The sequence below is a fragment of the Sus scrofa genome, chromosome 14, assembly GCF_000003025.6.
Source record: "Sus scrofa isolate TJ Tabasco breed Duroc chromosome 14, Sscrofa11.1, whole genome shotgun sequence".
In the NCBI taxonomy this organism is placed as follows: Eukaryota; Metazoa; Chordata; class Mammalia; order Artiodactyla; family Suidae; genus Sus; species Sus scrofa.
The window spans coordinates 74,501,187-74,522,025 of NC_010456.5; the positions used below are offsets into that span (position 1 = coordinate 74,501,187).

Here is a 20,839-nt window from a genome sequence, read left to right on the forward strand (position 1 = left end):
GGGAGATTGATAACGCGGGCCTGGGAAAGAGCTTAGCGTGGTGCTGGGGTCGGTGGTGGGGGCAGGGGAGCAGAAGAGGCACCATCGTGCCTTCACCTTGCCCTTGCCGTCTCTCTCCCAACACTGGGGGCCCAGCTTCATGGGGCTCACCTGTCACAGGCTGTAGGGACCCAGCTAGCATCCAGTCCAACTGTCCCAAGTCGCAGATGAGAAAACCAAGGCACCGAGCAGTGAGGACTTGCTGTTTCAGCTACTCTGCCCCAGCTCTGTGTCCTCATTACTCCCCATCTCCCCTCTCCCCACCTGCTCTGCCCTGCAGCTGCCACAGGTGCAGGAAGCTGTCAAGGTCCATTCCTGAGAGGGTGGGAGACTCCTCAAAACCCCCATGGTAGCCCTTGGAGCTTGCCTCCCAAGGGGGCTTTTATGGTGGGGAAGGGGGTGGAAGTCGGTGGGTCTGGCAGCTCACCCCCCACACAAAGAGGGGTCAGGAGAGCAAGAAAGGGAGCCTGGTCCTGAGGTCAGGGTAGTAGCTTCTGGTCTATTGGCTCCACCTCTGGCTTGCCAGGCAATGTAGAGGTCCTTGTCCCTCTTTGTAACACAAAGAATTTGGGCTAATTTAATTATTCATAAGTGTTTATCCAGTGCCTCTCATGTATCAGCTTCTGGGGACACAGCCATAAATAAAACAGACAAAGCTGTTGCCCTCACAGATCTTATAGTTTAGTGAGAAAGCAAATAAACAATCAAAAAGATCAATGTATGAGATAATTTTAGAGAGTAACAAGGGCTTACGAGAAGATAAAACAGGGGATGGGGGTGTGATGGAAAACGGAACTACAAAGGTGGTTGAGGGAGGCCTCTTTGTTAGGGTGACATTTGAGAGGGGCCTGAGCAATAGTGGAGGAGAAGCTATGTGGTGCTATGGGGGAAAAGGGTTCCAGGCAGAGGAAAGAGCATGTGCAAAGGCACTGAGGCAGCCATGGGCTGGGTATATTTAAGAAACAGACAATTAGGCGTTCCCGTCATGGCTCAGAGGAAACAAATCTGACTAGCATCCATGAGGACGTGGGTTCGATCCCTGGCCTCATTCAGTGTGTTAAGGATCTGGCATTGCCGTGGGCTTTGGAGTAGGTCATAGACACAGCTCGGATCCTGCGTTGCTGTGGCTGTGGTCTAAGCCAGTGGCTACAGCTCCGATTTGACCCCTAGCCTGGGAACCTCCATATGCCTCGGCAATGGCCCTGAAAAGAAAAAAAAAAGAAAAAAGAAAAAGAAAAGAAACAGACAATTGGAAAAAGAGGTTCCATAAGGCTTGAGTGTGGTGGGAAGTAGAGGATTAGGAGGAGGAAGTGAGATCAGAGAGCTGGATGGGGGCTGATCATTTAGGGGCTTGCAAACCAGGATGAGGAGGTGGGGTTATTCCATTTGCTCTGGGAAAAACTCTGCAATGGAGTAACTTGATCTGCATCAGTCTTTTTTGAAAGATCTGCTGGGTGGAGAATGGGCTGGAGAAGGGGGCAAGAGAAGAACCAGGGGGACAGACCAGCTAGAAGGCCACTGTGTGACCAGATGAAAGATAACCTGCAAGGTTCCCCATGCGAACCATCTCGGCTGCATCCGTTTGTCTGTCCAGCCACTCACAGCTCTTCCGTACCATCCCAGCTGCTTGAGTGGCCTTTCTCTTTCAGGAGGGCCTGGTCATTGTCCTGAGCCCCCCCCGGGGGGGGCCTTGCCTGCTGTTCCCTGCCCTAGCTCATCCTTCCTGCGTCTCCCCACAGCCCTCAAGACAAAGTTCTCTCATAGGTCTGCCTCAGAGCCAGCATGCCCGCACACCCCGCTGCATCCATGCTCCAGCTCCACCTCTCCCTCAGAGCAGATGGGCAGGCTGCAGACACCCCAGAAGTGAAGGGAGGGCCTGCTCACCGCCCCGAGGGTGGGGGACAGCGTGGTAGTGAGCAGGGCCACCCTCGCCAACTTGGCAGCCCCTCGGCCACCGGAACCCAGCCTGGCGGGGCTGGCTCCTTTCTGAGGCTCACACCCAGCTCTCGGTAATTAAAGCCATAAGTCATCTTCCGACGGGGGGAGCTGCAGGCTGGGGCTGCCACAGCTGGCATTGCTGGGGGCTTAGTGCTGGGAGGGAGAGTGGGCACATCTGGGCAGAGGTTGGAGGGGGCCGAAGATCAAAGACAGCCCTCTGTTCTGGCCTAGGTTGAAGGGTGTTTGGGCTCTGCGGCTCTGCTAGGTGCCAGGGGCAGTGCCAGAAGCTTCCTCCACTAACAAAGGGTTCACTTCCTCTTCTCCATTGAGCACTGAGAGTCTCGTGCTTGCAAAATAGTCCCCAAAGATGCCATCTGTTTGCATCAGGATCCTTTGCCCGCCCCCACACACACACTCAGAGCCTGGAGTGGGGGTGCTAAAGGGTGCCCATCCCTTCAGCTGTGCTGGGAGCTTCCCAGAGAAACAGCTGTCCTGCCAAGAGAGTAGGGGTCTTTAGCCCAGGCCAGTCCCTATAGCTGAGAAGGACCCCAGGCCATGCATCCCAAGCTTGGCCCAGTAGGAAATACCCTGAGCTCTGACCTAGGGCCCCTCTCTTTCAATAAAGTGGTCAGAGACTTTGGGGAGATTTTGGTCCCTGACCCGCCTCGTTGACCAAAAAGACAAGGAGATTTCTCTTTTCCTGTTTCTTGCTTGCTCAGCAGAAGTTCCTGCCTGTCTGAGCCAAGGGGACAGAAGTGTCTCAGGACACCCCTCCCTGTCTGGTTGGGCTTGCTCATCAAGCATTCTGAATGCCCACTTGGTGTGGGGCACCGGGCCAGGGCGCACGGGGACATAATGTTTCATTTGGGGCTGCTGCTTGAGCTGGGAGGATGAGAGCATTCTGGAAGCCAGGCTGCCAGGACAAGATGGTCACTCACCCCACCCCACCCCACCCCACTCCCACTCCCCCCCACACACACACCCCAGTCCAAGGCCCTGGCCTTCCTCAGAGAAGCAGGGCCAGGATCACTAGCAAGTGTGTAAAAGATTAAATATCTAGAAAAGTACAGAAACTGACATAGCATAACCTCATGTATTCACCACCCAGATAACATTTGTAGATATTTTACTGTTTTTCCTTCTGATCTTTTTGTTCCTGTTTAAGAAATGGAACTTGGCAGGTATTATTAAAGGCACCTTTTCTTTCATTTTCAGTGACCTCGGAGGCTTAGTCTCTGAGAACTGAGTGGAAAGGGTTAATGCCACTAACCCTAATGTCAGCCTCAGAAGGGGGCCCGGACTTGCATGTGGTCTGTCTTAGGTGACATTAAAGAATCATCAGCTTTGTTTTGTGTGACAATGACATGTTTGGCCACATTTAAGAAAACCTTATCAGAGATGTATACAGTATTGAAAGATGAACTGGAATTTGCTCTAATAACTTCAGGGGAACAGTAGTGTCAATGTGGGGGTGAGTTTCAAAAAAGCAAGATTGGTAAAATGTTGCTAATTTTTGAGTCTGGGTGATGGGCACACAAGGCTTCCTTGTGTTCTTCTCTCTACACTGTTTATCTTTGAAATTTTCCATAGTAAAAAGTTAATTTATTTAAGTTCGATCTCAAAGCTGCCAGGGGACCCACCACTGGTCTGGGATCCACATCCAGCAGTGGTCTAGACGGCACCCAGCCAAACTTGAGGTCAGTCCTTCCAGTACCAGCTCTGCTTCTAACTTGCTGTGTGATGTGGGCCAAGTTCCTCACCATCTCTGACCCTCAGTTCCCCAGAGGAAAACAAGTTTGAACCTGATGGGCTCTAAGCATCTTCCATTTTCCATCTCTGACAGTGGATATATCTACCTTGTGTAATTAGCGACCCACCAGAGGGTAACTTTGAGGACAGCTTCTTTTATGCCTTCAGTGTCCTTAGTGGGTTTCCCACACCACCCCTTGAGAGAGCCTTTGCCAAAAGGGTTCTTTGGCCAAATAAGCTGGAAAGACATCGCATCACAACATCCTTGTCCTGGCAAGTCACCATCCATGTTAGCACATTAAAGGCTCTGACAAGTCCTGCAGTGAAGATGCCTATTCAGCATTTCCCCCAATTTATCTGACCACAGAACTTTTTTAAAAAAAGTTAGCGTTTCCTATACCTCATGCATCAGAGTTCCCAGGGACTCCTTCTGGGAAACCCTGACCTTCCAATTTTCAGAATGGGGACAAGTTTGCCATTTTTCATGATGATTCTGACTCATTCTCAGTAGAACACAAATTTTGTTTTCCACGTTGTTGGGTAGGTTTTGTACTCGACTAAATCCGTAGTTTTTTCCTCTAGTCATTCCCTGACCAGAAACATCTGCTTTCATGTCACACTCTGAGTCACTGACCAGATGCTGGAAAACCCTCCAACATCAGGAAGCTGGGCCTGGCACAATCTGGAGCTTTCCTGGTGAAGCCTTCTAGAAGAAATGTTTCTAGAGGGGAGTAGGAGAGAGAATACAGGCTTTGGCTTCAAACCCTGTGGGTTCAAATCTCAGCTCAACCACTTACTAGCCATGTATCTAGGGACACATTTCTTCGCATCTTACTTCAGTTTACTAATCCATGAGATTGTGAGGATTAAGCTGCCAAGGATGTCTTACGTTGCCTTATTTCTTTCCTTCTCCAAATGAATTTATAACAACTAATATTTACTGAGCACTTAACATGTGCTGAACTAAATAGATACATTATCTGCTTTTGTCTTCCCATCAGGTCTACGAGACAAGTGTTACCATTCCACTTTTATAGCCAAGGAATTTAGTACTAAAGTCCAGAGAGGGTGGGTCACTTGCCCACAGTCACACAGCTTATGGAGAGTGATGCTAGGATTTTAACCTGGTCCTAAACACTACAATATCTGACCTTTTCAAAAAAGATCAGATCCAGATGAAGAAATGTTGATCCTCTGAGTGTCTTACCTTACCTGCCTGGTTAGCATTTATTGGTTCTCAGGTAACCAAAATGGCATGATGTCAGGCCCTGTGGATCCTTTGCTGAGCGCTGATAGACAGCCATGGAATCTTAAAACTGAACTTATGGGGCCTTCCAGGGTCCCTGAAGCCCCAGGGCCCCGACTCCATCCCTCTGGGCCCCCTCTGGGGGCAAGGGGGTGCCAAGTGTTCTGAACTCCAGCACAGCCCCATCATCTGCTTCACCCGAGGACAGCTAGCTCTGGTTTTGGTTGTTTTATATACTGGGGTTCTGTGCAAGATTCTGTCTGATAAAAGGATTTACAACTATAACAAAAATTTTGAAAAACCACCACCATAGAAAAGCCCCCTCTTTTTAAAACAGGGGAGGACCCTGAGGCCCAGAGAGGGAAAGTAACTTCCCCAGGATCACCAGCTGTCCTCCCGAGCCCCAGGCAGATCTCCGTCCTCTCTTCAGGAATTCAGCAGGGGCCAAGCCTGAGGGGGGCTTTGCAGCCCCCCAGGGAGCCCCTCAAGGTCAGCTGTCCCGGTCGGTTCTGCCAGCCAGTGGCCAGTTTCTATGAAGATAACTGTGTCTGAGGCTGGCGCCCTGAACCTCGTCTGACCACATCTATTTCTGGGCCGCGGAGCCCTGACGGAGCACAATTTGATTCATAAATTACCCACAGCTCAAGGTGTGTGTGATGGGCTCTCCTTCCCAGATTTGAAAGTCATTCACTCCAGAACTTACAGCACTTTGGGCTGAAGGGGGACAGCTGTGGGACTGTTGGGATCAGCACTCAGGGAGGACAACTGGCAGGGGAGACTGCGGGACGTGGAGATTCAGGGAGCATCACTCTGTGCCAGCTCCCTGCTCATTGTCTCAAATCCTCCCAGCAGCCCCAGGAGGCATCTTCTGTTATGATCATCCCTGTTGAGCAGAGGAGGAAACTGAGGCTCACAGAGGTGATATCACTCTTCCAAAGTCATGTGGCTGGAAGTAGCAGAGCTAGGATTTGAACTTAGGGTTCCCTGAGGCTGCAGTTTTCCCCACATGATCATGATGACAGCAAGACAAGGAACTGATAAGTGGCATTTGGAGGAAGAAGTTAGACCCTGGGGGACAGGATTGGAAGGGAAGATTCGGGAGCGCCAAGCCTCCTCGACCCCACAGACTTCAGTATGCATTGCACCCCACCTTGCCCCCTCTTCGCCACGGTCTTTCCTGGCTAATGTCATTCAGTTCCAGGCACTGCTTTGTTCCACCTGCTCCAGGCCCCTGTTTCCCTATGCTTGACACATACCCACAGGAGTTTCAGCACTTTACAGTTTATAAAGCATTTTCTGATCCCTTAGCCTATTGACCGTCCATAGCCAAGTGAGTAGGACAGGTGTTCTCATACCCAATGTGGAGACTGAGGCTCAGAGAAGCCCTCGAGCCCCCAAGAGTGCATCCAGCCTCCTCACCTGAATCCTGACTTCACACTGGGTCTTTTACGAGCTCTTCAGTCATCTTTATACACTTGCTCTGCCCTTCCCCCGCGGGTGACCAGTCTTTCCCCTTAGATGGTGGGCACCCCGGCGGCCTTACCCATGGCCCCCCACCCCATGCCTCAGACAGAAAGGTCTTGGAATGTGGTAGGTGGTCTCTGGTGTCCCCACTCCCCAGGAAGCCCCCGTCCCCTGCGCCTGCCTTTCCCACATCACAGATGTGATGCGCACAGAGGTGCCGGGGGAAGGGGTGACAGCCTCGCCAGCATGACAGACAGCACATACCGCCCCCCACCTCATGCCTCCTTCTCCTTGGGCATCTGATCACTGTCCTCTTTGTTTTCTTAAGTGTCTCCCCTCCTCCTTCCCCCCTCGCACTCCCCCTCTGGGACAAGGCCTTTCAGATCATCAAATATCAAACGCTTCTTAGGCGAGGGCTGAGATGGCTTTATCGGAGCCCGTAAATCTCCCGGAGCCCTGACGCTCTCTTGAGTGCCAAGCCTCAGGTGAATTATGGGGGCCGGGCCGGCAGCAGGCAGAACAGGCGGCCCTCTGGGGAACACAGCCGAGGGACCCGGCACACCTGGGCGCCCACCCTTGGCCCGAGGAGGGGCTCCAGTTGAGGGTGAGTGTGGGTGTTCTGGGCCCACCTGCCCCAGGTCCCGGAGGTAACCAGCCTCCAGGCAAGCGAGCAGGTGGGTCCTTCAGGGACCTTCAGCCTCTGTTTTACTTCTTGTCATCTTGCTCCTCTCCTGGCCAGTCTCTGGCCCCTGGAGCTGAGGGAGCACTAGCCGCTCCCCAGGAGAGACCAAGGCAGCTATGAGGGCTATATGAGACACAAAAGACCCAGGTTCATTTTGTTTGTTTGTTTGCTTGCTTTTTAGGGCCACACTTGTGGCATATGGAGGTTCCCAGGCTAGGGGTCGAATAGAAGCTGCAGCTGCAGGACTAGGCTACAGCCACAGCAATACCAGATCTGAGCTACATCCGAAACCTACACCACAGGTCACAGTAACATCAGATCCTTAACCCACTGAGCCAGGCCAGGGATCAAACCCGTATCCTCGTGGATTCTAGTTGGGTTCGTTGCTGCTGCCCCAGGACGGGAACTCCTATACCCAGGTTCTGATCCCAGCAGGGTCACTAAGTAACCAGGTGTCCTTGGACATGTCACTTCCCTGACTGAGCCTCAGTTTCCTCTTTGGATTAGTGTGTAGCAGTGCTGGCCTTGCAGGATATTTTGAGAATCCAGTGAGTTCAGAGTGCTCTGCCAGTGGGCAGAAGCATGCATCTTCCTTGGGGGTAGCCTGGTGTGTGAACTAAACCTCCAGTCTCTGGAGTCAGACCCTGGTCCTGCCACTTACCAGTAGTGTGACTTCAGGCATATCACTTAATTTCTGTCTGCCTTGGTTCTCTCACCTGTAAAAAACCCTAACCCTAACCCTAACCCATCAGATGCTGCTGATGCTGCTGATGGCTATGAGGAGTAACTGACCAAGGCCTGGGAGGTGCTTAGAACCTGCAATAACAAGTGGTCCTGGTCATTGTTCCTTTCCTCACTGCCATCACCCAACAACCATGACCCACTGTCCTCATCACCAACAGGCCTTCCTGCCTCCACAGCCTCCTACTGCTGTGAACAAAAATCTGAGCTATTCACCTGGCATTTGAGGCCCCTGCCTCCTGGCATCAGCTGCTCCTGACACCACTTCATGTGAACTCTGCTCCTCCTATGAGGTCCCCACCTGGGAATTGCATGTCCCCTCCACCCTTTTGTTCAGAATGCCTGCTGCCTCTCCATACTGACCCAAAGCTGGCCCTCCAAGGCCTGTGCATGAGCTGCCTTTGAGCAGGGACCGCATCCTCTGCCATCAGCCTTTTTGGTGCCTTGCAAACTCCTCTGGGAGTAAATTTCTTCCTTCATCCCAGCTGAGGTAGCAGTGACCACGGCGGGAAAGGTCCATGTCCTCAGGGAGATTTCATGCAGCAAGTTGTGATCAGCCATGGTGGTGACCCAGACAGAGGAAAAATTAGTCATTAAATTGAATCCATTTCCCAACTGGCCCACATCTAGCACCAACTTAGAATAACATGTAGACACACATCATCAAACATTAGGGGGTTTTGGGTGGTAAACAGATATAATGTCAAGTTTACCCTTTTAAGGTGGCATTGCATACCCTCACAATGTTGGACAACCATTACCACTATCTTGCCCTGGAACTTTAGAGATCATTCTTTAAAGGAACTTGTGTCAACTTTTTTTTACAAATATAATTCACATAAATCAAAGACAAGGTTGAAATGGCTCTAGGGCAGTGGTTCTCAGCCAGAAGTGATTTTTGCCCCCACCCCCATCCCCTGGAGATATTTGGCAATGGTCTGAAGATTTACTGGTTGTCACAACTGGGAGAAAGGGTGCTACTGGTATCTAGTGGCCAGAGGGTAGGGATGCTGCTAGATACCCCACACTGCTCAGAGCAGACTCCTGCAGCAAAGACTCGTCCACCCAAATGTCACAGGAGCTGAGGTTGAAAAACGCTCTTCTTCTTCTTCTTCTTTTTGCTTTTTTATTTTTAGGGCCACACCCATAGCATATAGAAGTTCCCAGGCTGGGGGTCGATTCGGAGCTGGAGCCACCGGCCTACGCCACAGCCACAGCAACGCAGGATCTATGCCGCATCTGCGACGTACACCCCAGCTCTAGGCAACGCTGGATCCTTAACCCACTGAGTGAAGCCAGGGATCGAACCCACATCCTCATGGATACTAGTCGGACTCATTTCCGCTGCGCCACGACGGGAACTCTGAGAAATGTTCCTCACATCACCATTCAGAGATCGTCTTTGTTAACATTTTGTCAGCATGTCATTCCTTTTTCTCTCTATATACTTTTAACAACAAAAATGTGTCTTATGGAACTGTGCTATTTTGTGACTCCTTTGGGGGATGAATGTCTTAAACATCCATTTTTTCAAGTCACAAACTTCTCTTGTACAACGTTATTTTTAGCAGCTGACCAAATTGCGTACCAATCCCTATTGCCGGGCATTTTGGATGTTCCCCGTTTGGGTTAGTAAACGACAGCATGGTGAAGCCTTGGTAGCTGCACCTGTGAGCACATCGTGATTGTACCTTTTGGAGAAACTCCCCTGGTAGCAGAATCAAGGTTTTTCAGGAAATGGGGCGGTGCTGATCCCAGCCCTGGCTCCCAGCGATGTCTTGCTGATCCCCGTTAAAGTGTCTTCTGAGGACCGGGGGCTGCCTGTCCCTGAAGTTGGGGATCTGGGTGCTGCTGTGGGTGACAGGGGCCTGGCCTGACCCTCAGCAACCCTAACATAATAGGTTTTACTATCCTTGGCTACCCAGGTTAATGTTTCCTGCATTGGAGCCAGTTAGGAGCAGATTAGTCAGAGTCCAGTTTGTGGTCTTATTAGGAGAGGTGATCATTTGTTGGCAGACTTGAGCTTGATGAAAACCGTCGTTCTGTGAAACGCCTACAAGACAAGCAGACTGCAATTCCCACCTGCTTGGTGGCGGGGCAGCGGAGGGGGGCGGCGGGGGGCCTCGAAGGTCATCTTTCCCTGACTGGACAGCAATAACTATAATTAGCAAGACTTGCTCAGCTCAGACAAACGTGTCGCTGTGGGTGCATCTGGAGGGTGTCATAGCCCCAGGTAGAATTGCTAATTGGCTGACCCTTCCTCAGAGCCCAGGTACAGTTATGGTCTCTGTGATGTGTGGCATTACACGTTACCCCAGTAGCATTCAGTCCTGTATGGCACCCCGACATCCCAGCTGCAGCCCATGCATCCTTCAAAAGCCTATGTTGAGCACCTGCCATGGACCACAGGGCCCTTGGGGAAACCAATCCCTGCCCTTCTGGGGCTTATATTCCAGGGCGGGGAGACAGACAATAGGCAAACACATAAGCAGATAGAAAGAGAGGTTTAGAAACTAGAAAAGCTTTGAAGAAAATAAAACAGGATGATGGAGTAGAGGGTGATGGGGGTGAGAGGGGTGGAGTGACTAGTGCAGGTTCTTTCGTGGTGGTGACCTTTGAACTGAGATCTGAATGCAGACAAGGCATCCAGCAAAGATCTGCAGGCTGCGCATTCCAGGCAGCTTTGGGGAAAGCTTGGGAGAGGGCACAAAGCCTCATCTGTGCCTCCTCAATGGTCCTTAGGAGGGGCAGCGCCCTCTCAGCCGGGTGTCTCCTCCAATTGAAAGCCAAGGTAACACACACCGCTGTTTGCCATATGTTGGTCATGGAGCTATTGAATGCAGCCCAGCCCAGGTGCCACCCGCCAGGATGCAGCCCCTTTTGTCAGCCGGCAGCTAAGTAATAATTTTTAATTCATAAGATGTCTTGCCCAAAGCCCATATCTCAGACGGACTCCCCATTTTCATTATGCAGCGATACGGCTCTGTACCAGTCAGAATTATATGGCTCCACCAGATGGTGATGCGCCTGCAGGCCAGCTTGCCCCACCAGCCCGGGCAGCGTAGCCAGCACACAAGTAGCTGTTTAACAGGCTCCCTGTGGCAGGGCTGGGGGTGTCTCTGGGTAGGAAATGAAGTCTTTAGCTTAGTGAGAACTGAGTTTTAACTCCTTGATCCATCCCTCATGATGACCTCACACCAGTTATTTGCTCTGCCTTCATTTTTTTCATCTGGAAAATGGGGATAATTATACTTAGCTCATGGGAGTTTTATGAAAATTTTAAAAATTCACACACACATATGTACACACAAAATACTTTGCACAGTGCCAAGCACAGTACATGTTGGCTGTTGTGTGGAGAGCCCTTCCTGACTCATTCTGGATAAGATGGGTCCTAGTTGGGACTCACCTAGTCCGATTCTTCTACTCAGAAAACAGCCTTAGGAAGAGGAAGGAACGGGCACCAAGAGAGGCACCACAATGGGGTTTACATCCGTGTTCATGCCTGGTCCTCACACAGCCCCATAAGGTGGGAGCTGTTATCCACACGCTGCAGATGAGGGATCTGGCTCAAAGGAATTCACGATTTGCAGGAGGTCTCACAGCTGGTAAGTGGCAAAATTCTCATCATCAGCAGCACCTACATCTTTTTTGCATCCTGCGAGTTCACACACAGTAGGCAGTCTTCGCTCTGTTGTTGATGTAACAGACTTCAGGCAGAGACCACTGGGAAGATGGGGCGCACATCCCAGTTCTGCTCACTTCCCTGCGGAGGGTCCCACTGGTCCTCTCGTCCCTTCGGGGACTGGCATTTGAGTGGAATGATACTTGGGCCCAGAAGACTTACTAGATCCTGAGCTCCTCGTCAGCATGGTTTTTTTCCTTCTTCTTCTTCTTTTTCTTTTTTCTTTTTTTTTTTTTTTTTTAAACCTTCTTTTGGTCTTTTTAGGGCTACACCCACAGCATATGGAAGTTCCCAGGCTAGGGGTCGAATCGAAGCTACAGCTGCTGGCCACAGCCACAGCCACTAGGGATCCAAGCTGTGTCTGCAACCTGCACCACAGCTCACAGCAATGGCGGATCCTTAACCCACTGAGCAAGGCCAGGGATTGAACCCACATTCTCATGGATAATAGTCGGGTTCGTTAACCGCTGAGCCACAACAGGAACTCCACTTTTTTCCTTCTTTTCTCAACTCCATGGCCCAGGCCAGGCCCCAGAGGATGCCCCCATGCAGTGTGCTCACTGACCTTTCTGATCCCGTCAGAGGAGAGTGAGACACTTCCAGCCATCCCACAGAGTAAGCATCATCAACGTTCTGGGCACCGTGGAGGACAGAAGCATGAAACCCTAGCCTTTACCCTCAAGGCCACACTGGGTCTCTGGACATGAGAACCAGGGAGGCACCATAGCACAGGGCTGTTCTGCAGGTGCCAGCCCAGCACTGGGGCCCAGAGGAGTGAGAGAGGGCACAGCCTCTGGGACTGGCTTCCTGAGACTGGCGACATTGGTGGTGGATCTTGAGAACAGAAAGGACCGAGGTGGAAGACATTGGTTTTCCTTTAACACAGAGGGCATTGAGAGTGGTTGCTGTCAGCCCAGCGGAGCAGACAAAGCAATTGAAAGTCATCAGCCTGTGTTCCCACACGCACCATCAGCCACTCACGAAACTGCTTTTTGCCAAGACCTGGCTCGGCTGTAGGTCAAGATGCTGCCAGCGAGATAACAAGGGGACAAGATGTGGGAGTGATGAGATTTGGCAGAGGCCGGGAGGAGGGGCACCTGGGGAAGGCAAGAGCCTGCCAGCCTCGAGGGAACGAGGAGCTGGGAGGGTGAGCCCCCCACCCTCCCAAAGAGCCAGCCGCCCCCCTGCTCCCCAAATCTGACCATCTACCTCCACCAGCACGCCCTCCTATCAGTTTCCTTCTCCCTCTGCCTTTGACCAGCTGTAAAGCAGAAGCTCTTTGCTTGACTCTGCTGCGCCCTCTAGCTGCCACTCTGCCTCTCTCCTTGGTTTTTACATCACGCTCCAGGTGGCAGCACCTCCAGGGTCCCCAGTGCTCCACTCAGCCAGGGAATCTCAGTCTGACCTCTAGGGGCATCTGAGGATCTAAATGGGGGTCTCTGCCAGATCTTTTTTTTCCTTAAGCATTCTCCTTTCGGTGCTGTCTGACCATGCTAACCATCTTTCTCAGAACCTCCCCTGCCGCTGAGCGCCTGGCTCTGGTTTCCCTCCTGCCTCTCGTTTCCCACCTGCCTCTCTGACCACTGCCTCTCTGTTGCCCTGTGCATCCTCACTGGAGCCATAGCTCTGCCCCAAAGGCAGCTTTGCCACTGCCCTGTGTCTGTCACCACCTTTGTGCTGACAGCCCCTGTCGGCAGCCCTGTCTTCCCACACTGGTCCCCACCGTAGTTCTTCCACCTCCGCATAGAGAGGACATTGCCATGCGGAAAGTCTGCTGCCACATAAAACTATCAGTTTAGGAGGAATTTATCTAGAACTTCCCAGAATGGATAGAGTTTTTAGCTCAGATTCTGTGTTGAGGAAAAAAGCAAGTTCGTTGCCACCTCATTCTGTGAAGGATGATGATCTCTTACTTGTCTCACCCTGTTCCTTGTCCCTTTGCACACGGCCAGGGGCAGCGTGGGTGCAAACGTATATGTAGAGTGAATGCCTGCAGAGAGAAAACGAAAGACGTAAATCTCAGCCCGAGCCAGCCACTCACCAGCCATGTGACCTTGGACTTTGGACAAGTTCGTTAACATCTTTGAGCCTGCTTCCTCGCGTGTAACACGGGAGAGCTTCTTCGGAAGTTATTGTGAAGGCTGGGTGATCAAATTGTGCAAACAGCTTAGCTCAGTAGCTGGCACATGTATGTGTCCAATAAATTGTAGCTACTATTTTTTGAAAAATTAGGGAAAAGGGCTCAGACACCCCATTGGCAACTTTCAGTGCTTTTGCAGACTCGATTCACATCTTCTCGACCTCTCTCCTGCAAATCCGAAGAGGTCTTGAAGCTTCTGGAGGAGGTGGCTGTCCCCCAAGGGAGCCAGCAATGACCTGCTTCTTTTGTGTGAATGCTTTAAGCTGGCAGTTCCCAGAAGGCTTAGGGTGCTCAAGGTGCAGCCCCATCCCACCACCACCCCCCGAACTCCTCCCCTGTCTTCACCCTGAGGACAGCACCTGTCAACGCAGGGGAAGCAGCTGCCCTTCTGCTCAGCAGTGGGGGCTGAACAGATGAGAAGCATCCCCAGGGAGCACCCCCCCAGCCCCCTAGTCTCCACGGGACTTGGATAAAGAATGTCTCGGAGACCTAGAGGGCTGACAGGGTGGTATCAGTTTCCCAGAGAGCAGAGAAACTCGTGAATGTGGCTGCCAAGCCCACAGCCCCCTGGGGAAGGGAGGATGGTAAGAGAAGGAGAGTAAGGAAAGAAGCAGGGAAGCCGTGACTCACCCCAAGGGCGAAGCCCTGGGTGCAATGCCCTGGGGACCTGAGTGTTTTGTTCTCAGCCTTGGCCTCAGGGCTGCCAACTTGTACACGTGGGCCCTTGCTTGTGAGGCTCTTCTGGCTAAAGGATGGGTTGGCTCAGTGCTCCTGCTGGGGGAAAGCTCTAGGCCCAGGCTCCTGGGGAGGGGGTAGAGGTGGCAGAGGTGGGCCACAGTGGTATCTTGGTGCAGGACAGGTGGCCAGCATTTATTAAGAGCTTCCTATGTGCCAGGCACTGTATTAACTATTTAATCCTCACAGCAACACTCAGGGGTGGGTGCTATCGTTAGCCCCATTTTACAGACTAGGAAACCGAGGCTCAGAGATGTTAAGTAACTTGACCAAGATCACCCAGCTAGCAAGTAGCAGAGACATAATTGGAACCCAGGCAGTCTGCCTTCAGAGGGCACAACCATTTCTCTACTCCACGTTGCTTTCCTCCAGGGGCCTTAGTTTAGCAAGTACTTCTATATTCAGTAGTGTGATTATACCCTGAATATGGCTCTTTCCTATGAGCCTGAAAATATGAACCTCCCTTGCTTTTCTCTGCTGATTCTACAAAAATTTGCACACAATAGATGCTTGATAAGAACTTGAATGAATGACTGATCTGATCAGTCAGTCTTTGAATGAGACTTGCCCTGGGTCCTCCGTGCTTGGGGCACAGGGCTCATGTCCTGCCCGGACCCAAGCCAGCATCCCAGTGAGTGCTGATGTTGCCATGGCAACAGTAGGACCATCAGAGCCAGTGACTTCCCTTAGGTGGCCTTGTCAGCTCCCTGGGTGTAACCCTTTCTGGCTGTTGGTCCTGGCAGTTAGTCACTCATACTTGGCAGAAGGGTGGGAGGTGAATGCCACACAGATGTGGTAGAAGATGGAGATGGCCTGCGTGGCCATGAATAGGGTACAGGTGCTGAGTGGGGGACCCAAGTGAGTATGCCAGAGTAGGTAGCCTTATTTTCTGAACTGAAAACTGCAGCACATGGCTTGACAAGGAGCTCCTGGCTTGTGAATGATTTATAGGGAAAATCTTGCAAAGGTAAAAATTGAATCCCATTTAAACATTGATAGCTTGCTTTATTGGGAAGAATACATTTATATGAAAATCTGGAATGATGGGATGCCAGACATGGGGGCTGAGGAGGTGGGGCCCACGCCCACGTGTGGTGGAGGAGGAGGTATGGGAGGCAGAAGGCTCAAAGTCTTGCCTCAGGGCAGCCCTCCAGCTCAGCATTTAGGGGCCCAGAGGACCCAGCCCCTAAAGCACCCTGCGCTGTCCATGCCTCAGCCACCCAGCACTAATGGCCCTATTATGTGAATACCTGGTTGCGGGCTACACCCCCCATCGGAAGGTGTTCCTGGTATCTGGTAGGAGGTCAGTAGTGTTTGCTGAGTGGATTAGCTAATGAAGAGCAGATGAAAGCACACATCCTCTCATTTCCCCAGCAGCAGAATCCCTAGCTAAAAAAAATTCTCCTTTATTTTCATGCATTGATATGCCTCCTTGCAACCCTGTCCTCTCCTCTCCACAAAGACAGATTACAAAAGCCCACAGAAGGGTACCCAGGCCACTGGATGAAGCCTTAGGTGAAGTGGAGGCTGGAGAGGACGTCCCTTCTCTGGCCTGGCCCATGTCAGAGTCTCCAAAGCCCCCAGTCTGACAGTGACATGAGACCCAAACAGGCTCTGCCATCGTCAGCAGCCTCTCCGCTGCCTCAGCCAACCTCTGCAGAGGGCTGGAGGCACAGGGTGGGAATAGGTCGCCTTGCCCACCAGCACAGGTGCCTGAGAGCAGCCCCTGTTCCAAGTCTAAAGTTAGAGGACATGGTCTCCCCGCTGCTGTTTCCCTAGTTAATCCAAGAGAGGCTATGTGCCCCTACTGTGTGCAGATTCCTTTAGAGCCGGAGTAGGGCTGGGGCAGGAAGATACGCAGCTTCCGTGGGCCATGCTGGTGTCCGCCATGTGTGTGGAAGGCTTGGATGTTAGTTCCTACCTATGGAATCAGTGTCCATCCACCCCTTTCCCCATCCTGCCCATCCCCCAGGGTCCAGCCCAAACAGCATTTATTAAGTACCTATTTTGTGCTGGGAGCTGTTCCAAGCCTGTACATGTCTATACTTTTTTCACATTCATTTAATTCTCATAACCTTTGGGGGTAAATCCATTAATATCCTCATTTTACAAATGAGGAGACCCAGATCCAGGGACGTTAGGTAAGTTGCCCAAGGTCACAGCAGCTAGATAGTGGGTGGGGATGAACGGCGCCCCCTCTGTGAAGCGCTCCTTCGTGGAGGCTTCCCAGGTGTGAGCAGCCTCTCCCTGCTGTGAACTGAGAGGCTGACTCTTGTGGCTGTCAAAACACCCTTTGGAGCATCCGAATTCCCCACAATGTGACCTCTGTGTCCCCCACAAAGCCAAGCATAGGGCCTGCTCATAGGATGCCCTGCCCAGGGGATTGCTGACTATGTGAATGAATGGCAGTGAGGGTACGAGTATTTGAAGGACCCAACACATTGGTGAGTGAGGGGACAGGGGCGGAACTGGGATTTTCCTGCTGAACTCAGCCTGCTGGGAGGGCACAAGGGCAAGTATGGAGGTCCAGGTGGGCTGGAGCAGCCATCCTTGCCACTGTGTGCCGAGCATGGCCAGGTACCTTGAGGGATGCTCTTGAAAGGCCCCCATCTTCAGGGGACTGTTAGGCTGAGCAGGAAGACACATAAACACATGGAAAGCAACAGGGGAACAAACAGAGCGGCAGCTACTGCCTCTGGGGCTGGAGGGATCAATGAGAGAGATTTAGGACCACCTTCCTGGAGGAAGGGGAGGAGGGGCTGGCACTGGGTGGGGGGTGGGGTGGGGTGGGGTGGGGTGGGCAGGGCACGGGAGGTGAGGCCAAGAGATAAGGCGGAGCCTGAAAGGCAAGAGGCAGGAATGAACACAGCAATTTGGGGAACCTGCGGAAGCCACCGCGATGGCTAGGGTACCTCTAGGGGACCCTAAAACACAGTCGATGGAGGAGAGTGGAGGTGGGAGTACAGTTGAGCCAATGCCATTTGTGTGTGATTTTTGCCAGTACTTTAAATGTATATTGTTATTTTTATTTATTTGTTACGTTTGCTTAAAATGTTATTGACATATAGTTGATTTGCAAAGTTGTGTAAATTTCTGCAAAGGGACTCAGTTATACATATATATTTATTTATATATATATATATATATATATATATATTCAGATTCTTTCCCGTTACGATTTATCACAGGATATTGAACATAGTTCTTTGTACTATACAGTAGGACCTTGTTGTTTCCCCAGCCTGAATGTGATAGTTTGCTTCTGCTAATCCCAACTCCCAGTCCATCCCACTCCCTCCTCCATTCCCCTTGGCAACCACAAGTCTGTTCTCTATCTGTGAGTCTGTTTCGGTTTCATAGATAGGTTCATTTGTGTTGTATTTTAGATTCCACAGTTACGTGACATCATAAGGTATGTTTCTCTTTCAGACTTATCTCTCTCAGTATGATCATCTCTTGGTCCATCCTTGTTGCTGCACATGGCATTATTTCATTCTTTTTAATGAATGAAAGTAATATTTCATTGTGTCTATATATTACATCTTCTTTATCTATTTGTCCTTGGATGGACATTTAAGTTGTTTCCATGTCTTGACTATTGTAAATGGTGCTGCTATGAACATAGATGAGCATGTATCTTTTTGAATTAGAGTATTGTCTGGGTGTATTCCCAAGTGTGGAATTGCTAGATCACATGGCAAATCTATTTTTAGTTTTTTGAGGAACTTTCACACTGTTTTCCATAGTGGCTGCACCAATTTACATTCCTACCAACAGTGTGAAGAGGGTTTCTCATATTTTAAATTTTAATAAATACTTAAAATACTTATTCTTAAAATCAAATAATTTGAAAAATTATATTTATCATAAAAGGAAACTTTATATCCCTGGCGTATAAAAAAAATTAGAATAGGAGTTCCCTTCGTGGCTCAGCGAAACAAATCTGACTAGTATCCATGAGGATGCAGGTTCAATCCCTGGCCTTGCTCAGTGGGTTAAGGATCTATTGCCGTGAGCTGTGGTGTAGGTCACAGACATGGCTCAGATCTGGCGTGGCTGTGGCTGTGGTGTAAGCCAACGGCTACAGCTCCAATTTGACCCCTAGCCTGGGAGCCTCCATGTGCCACAAGTGTGGCCCTAAAAAAAAGACAAAAAAAATTAGGAGAGAATGGAATATAATAAAAAACGACCATGAAAATAAGCACAGAGGGAACAAAACAATGTTACTGCCTTTGTCCATCAGGGCTGCTGTAACAAAATACCACAGGCTAGTTGCCTTATAAACAATAGAAATGTATTTCTTACAGTTCTGGAGCCTGGAAATCTGGGGCCATAGTTGGGTGAGGGCCCTTCTCCTGGTTCAGGTGGCATCTTTGTGCTGAGTCCTCACATAGTGGAAGGGGCAAGCAAGCTCTCCAAGGTCTCTTTTATAAGAGACCCATTCCATTCACGAGGGTTTCACCCTCCTGACCTAAGTACTTTCCAAAGGTGCCACCTGCTAATGCCATCACCTTTGGAGGTTAGGATTTCACCATAGGAATTCTGGGGTGCTGGGGGAACACAAAGATTCAGACATAGCAGTTACTGAGTCCTAGCTGGGTACCACTCCCTTTGGAAGGCTCTGAGCCTGAAGCCAGCCCTTTCTCTCTCTCTCTCTCTGGTGAAAAGGAAAAGAAACAGAGTTCCCACTGTGGCAGATAGGTTAAGAATCGAACTGTAGCAGCTCAGGTCGCTGCAGAGGCACAGGTTTGATCCCCCGCCCAGCTCAGTGGGTTAAGGATCCAGTGTTGCTGCAGCTGCTGCATAGGTTACAGCTACAGCTCAGATTCAGTCCCTGGCCTGGGAACTTCCATATGCCATGGTGTTAGCCGTAAAATAAATACATACATAAAATAAAATGAAAAGAAATGTTAGGGTGTTCAAGACATATAAGCACCAAACTAAGACTTTCTTCTGACTCAGTCAGAGAAACCCGAGGAAGACTGAACAGACATGATGTGCTCATCCTGTGGATCTGTTGCTGGGACTGTGTTTCCCTTTGTATCCCAGAGCTCTTTCCATTACTTCTGGAACCAGCATCCATCCTAAGTTAGTGATTAATCCTTAGTGACCAGAGAGGAGCCCGTGTCCGCCTGCCCTGGCCGCTGACACATCCTGAATTCTGCTCTCTCTTGCAGGGAATACCAACAGCATCTTTGCCCTGGATTACATCAGTGGAGCACTGACCTTGAACGGCCTGCTGGACCGGGAGAACCCCCTCTACAGCCATGGCTTCATCCTGACTGTGAAGGTGAGAGCAGGATGGTGGGCACTTCCAGCCCAGGTAGAGGGGATGCTGTGGTGCCAAACTCTGTGGGGCTGAATGTGGAGGCTCCAGGAGGCGTGTCAGTTCTATGCTCTTACCCTGCACTGATTCCTGGGCCCTGTCAGGAAGGGCCAGTGCTCATCAGCCATAGGCCCCCTCAGGGACCCTGCTGGGCACTTCACAGCCCTTATGGACAACCCAGAACCACAGAGAATTGCAACTTCCATTCCCATTTCAGGGATGAAGAGGCACAGAGGGTGCTCATCCCATGGTCCTTTCTCTTAGCCCATGATTACAAGTTCTGTTACAGCCACCTTAGATTCTTAAGTTCACCCATTTTTGGAGTTTTCTCCTATTTCTTCCTTTTCTTTTCTTTTCTCTCGCTCCTTTTTTTTTTTTTTTTTTTTTTTTTTTTTTTTTTTTGCTTTTTCAGGGCCACACCCACAGTATATGGAAGTTCTCAGGCTAGGGGTTGAATCAGAGCTGTAGCCACCAGCCTACACCACAGCCACAGCAACACAGGATCCGAGCCGCGTCTGTGACCTACACCACAGCTCACAGCAATGCCGGATCTTTAACCCATGAGCAAGGCCAGGGATGGAACCCATATCCTCATGGATACTAGTCGGATTCGTTTCCACTGCACCACAGCGGGAACTCCCTCCTTTTTCTTTCTTTTTTTAAAAAAAATTTTTTCTACCTTTTTAAATAATTTTTTTTATTATTAAAGTATAGTTGATTTTCAATGCAGTGCCAGTTTCTGCTAACAGCAAAGTGACCCAGTCCTACATGCATATACATTCCCTTTCTCATATTACCTTCCATCCTGGTCTATCCCAAGAGACTGGCTATAGTTCCCTGTGCTGTACAGCAGGACCTCACTGCCTATCCATTCTAAATGGAATAATTTGCATCTCCTAACCCCAAACTCCCAGTCCATCCTACTCCCTCCCCCCAGCCTTGTCTACCACAAGTCTGTTCCCTATGTCTGTGACTCGGTTTCTGTTTTGGAGATAGGGTCATTTGTGCCATAGTTCAGATTCTCCCATGTCTGACTGTCACGGCTTCCCTGGGCTTTACCTGGTTAAGACATGATAATGCAGTGGGGAGGGGGC

At 50.6% G+C, this 20,839-nt stretch overlaps 1 protein-coding gene across 6 annotated transcripts in view; it reads left to right on the forward strand.

Annotated features, from left to right (window-relative positions):
- The window catches only part of CDH23 (cadherin related 23), a 467,077-nt gene that overhangs the window by 233,640 nt on the left and 212,598 nt on the right, over window positions 1–20,839 (forward strand). For all 6 annotated transcript variants that reach the window (XR_002338421.1, XM_021072656.1, XM_021072657.1 and 3 more), the window contains one exon: window positions 19,597–19,709. Coding sequence is in view for 5 of the 6 variants with exons in the window: in XM_021072656.1 (XP_020928315.1) it covers window positions 19,597–19,709 (113 nt within the window). In the remaining variant the exon portion in view is untranslated. The remainder of the gene's footprint in view (window positions 1–19,596; window positions 19,710–20,839) is intronic.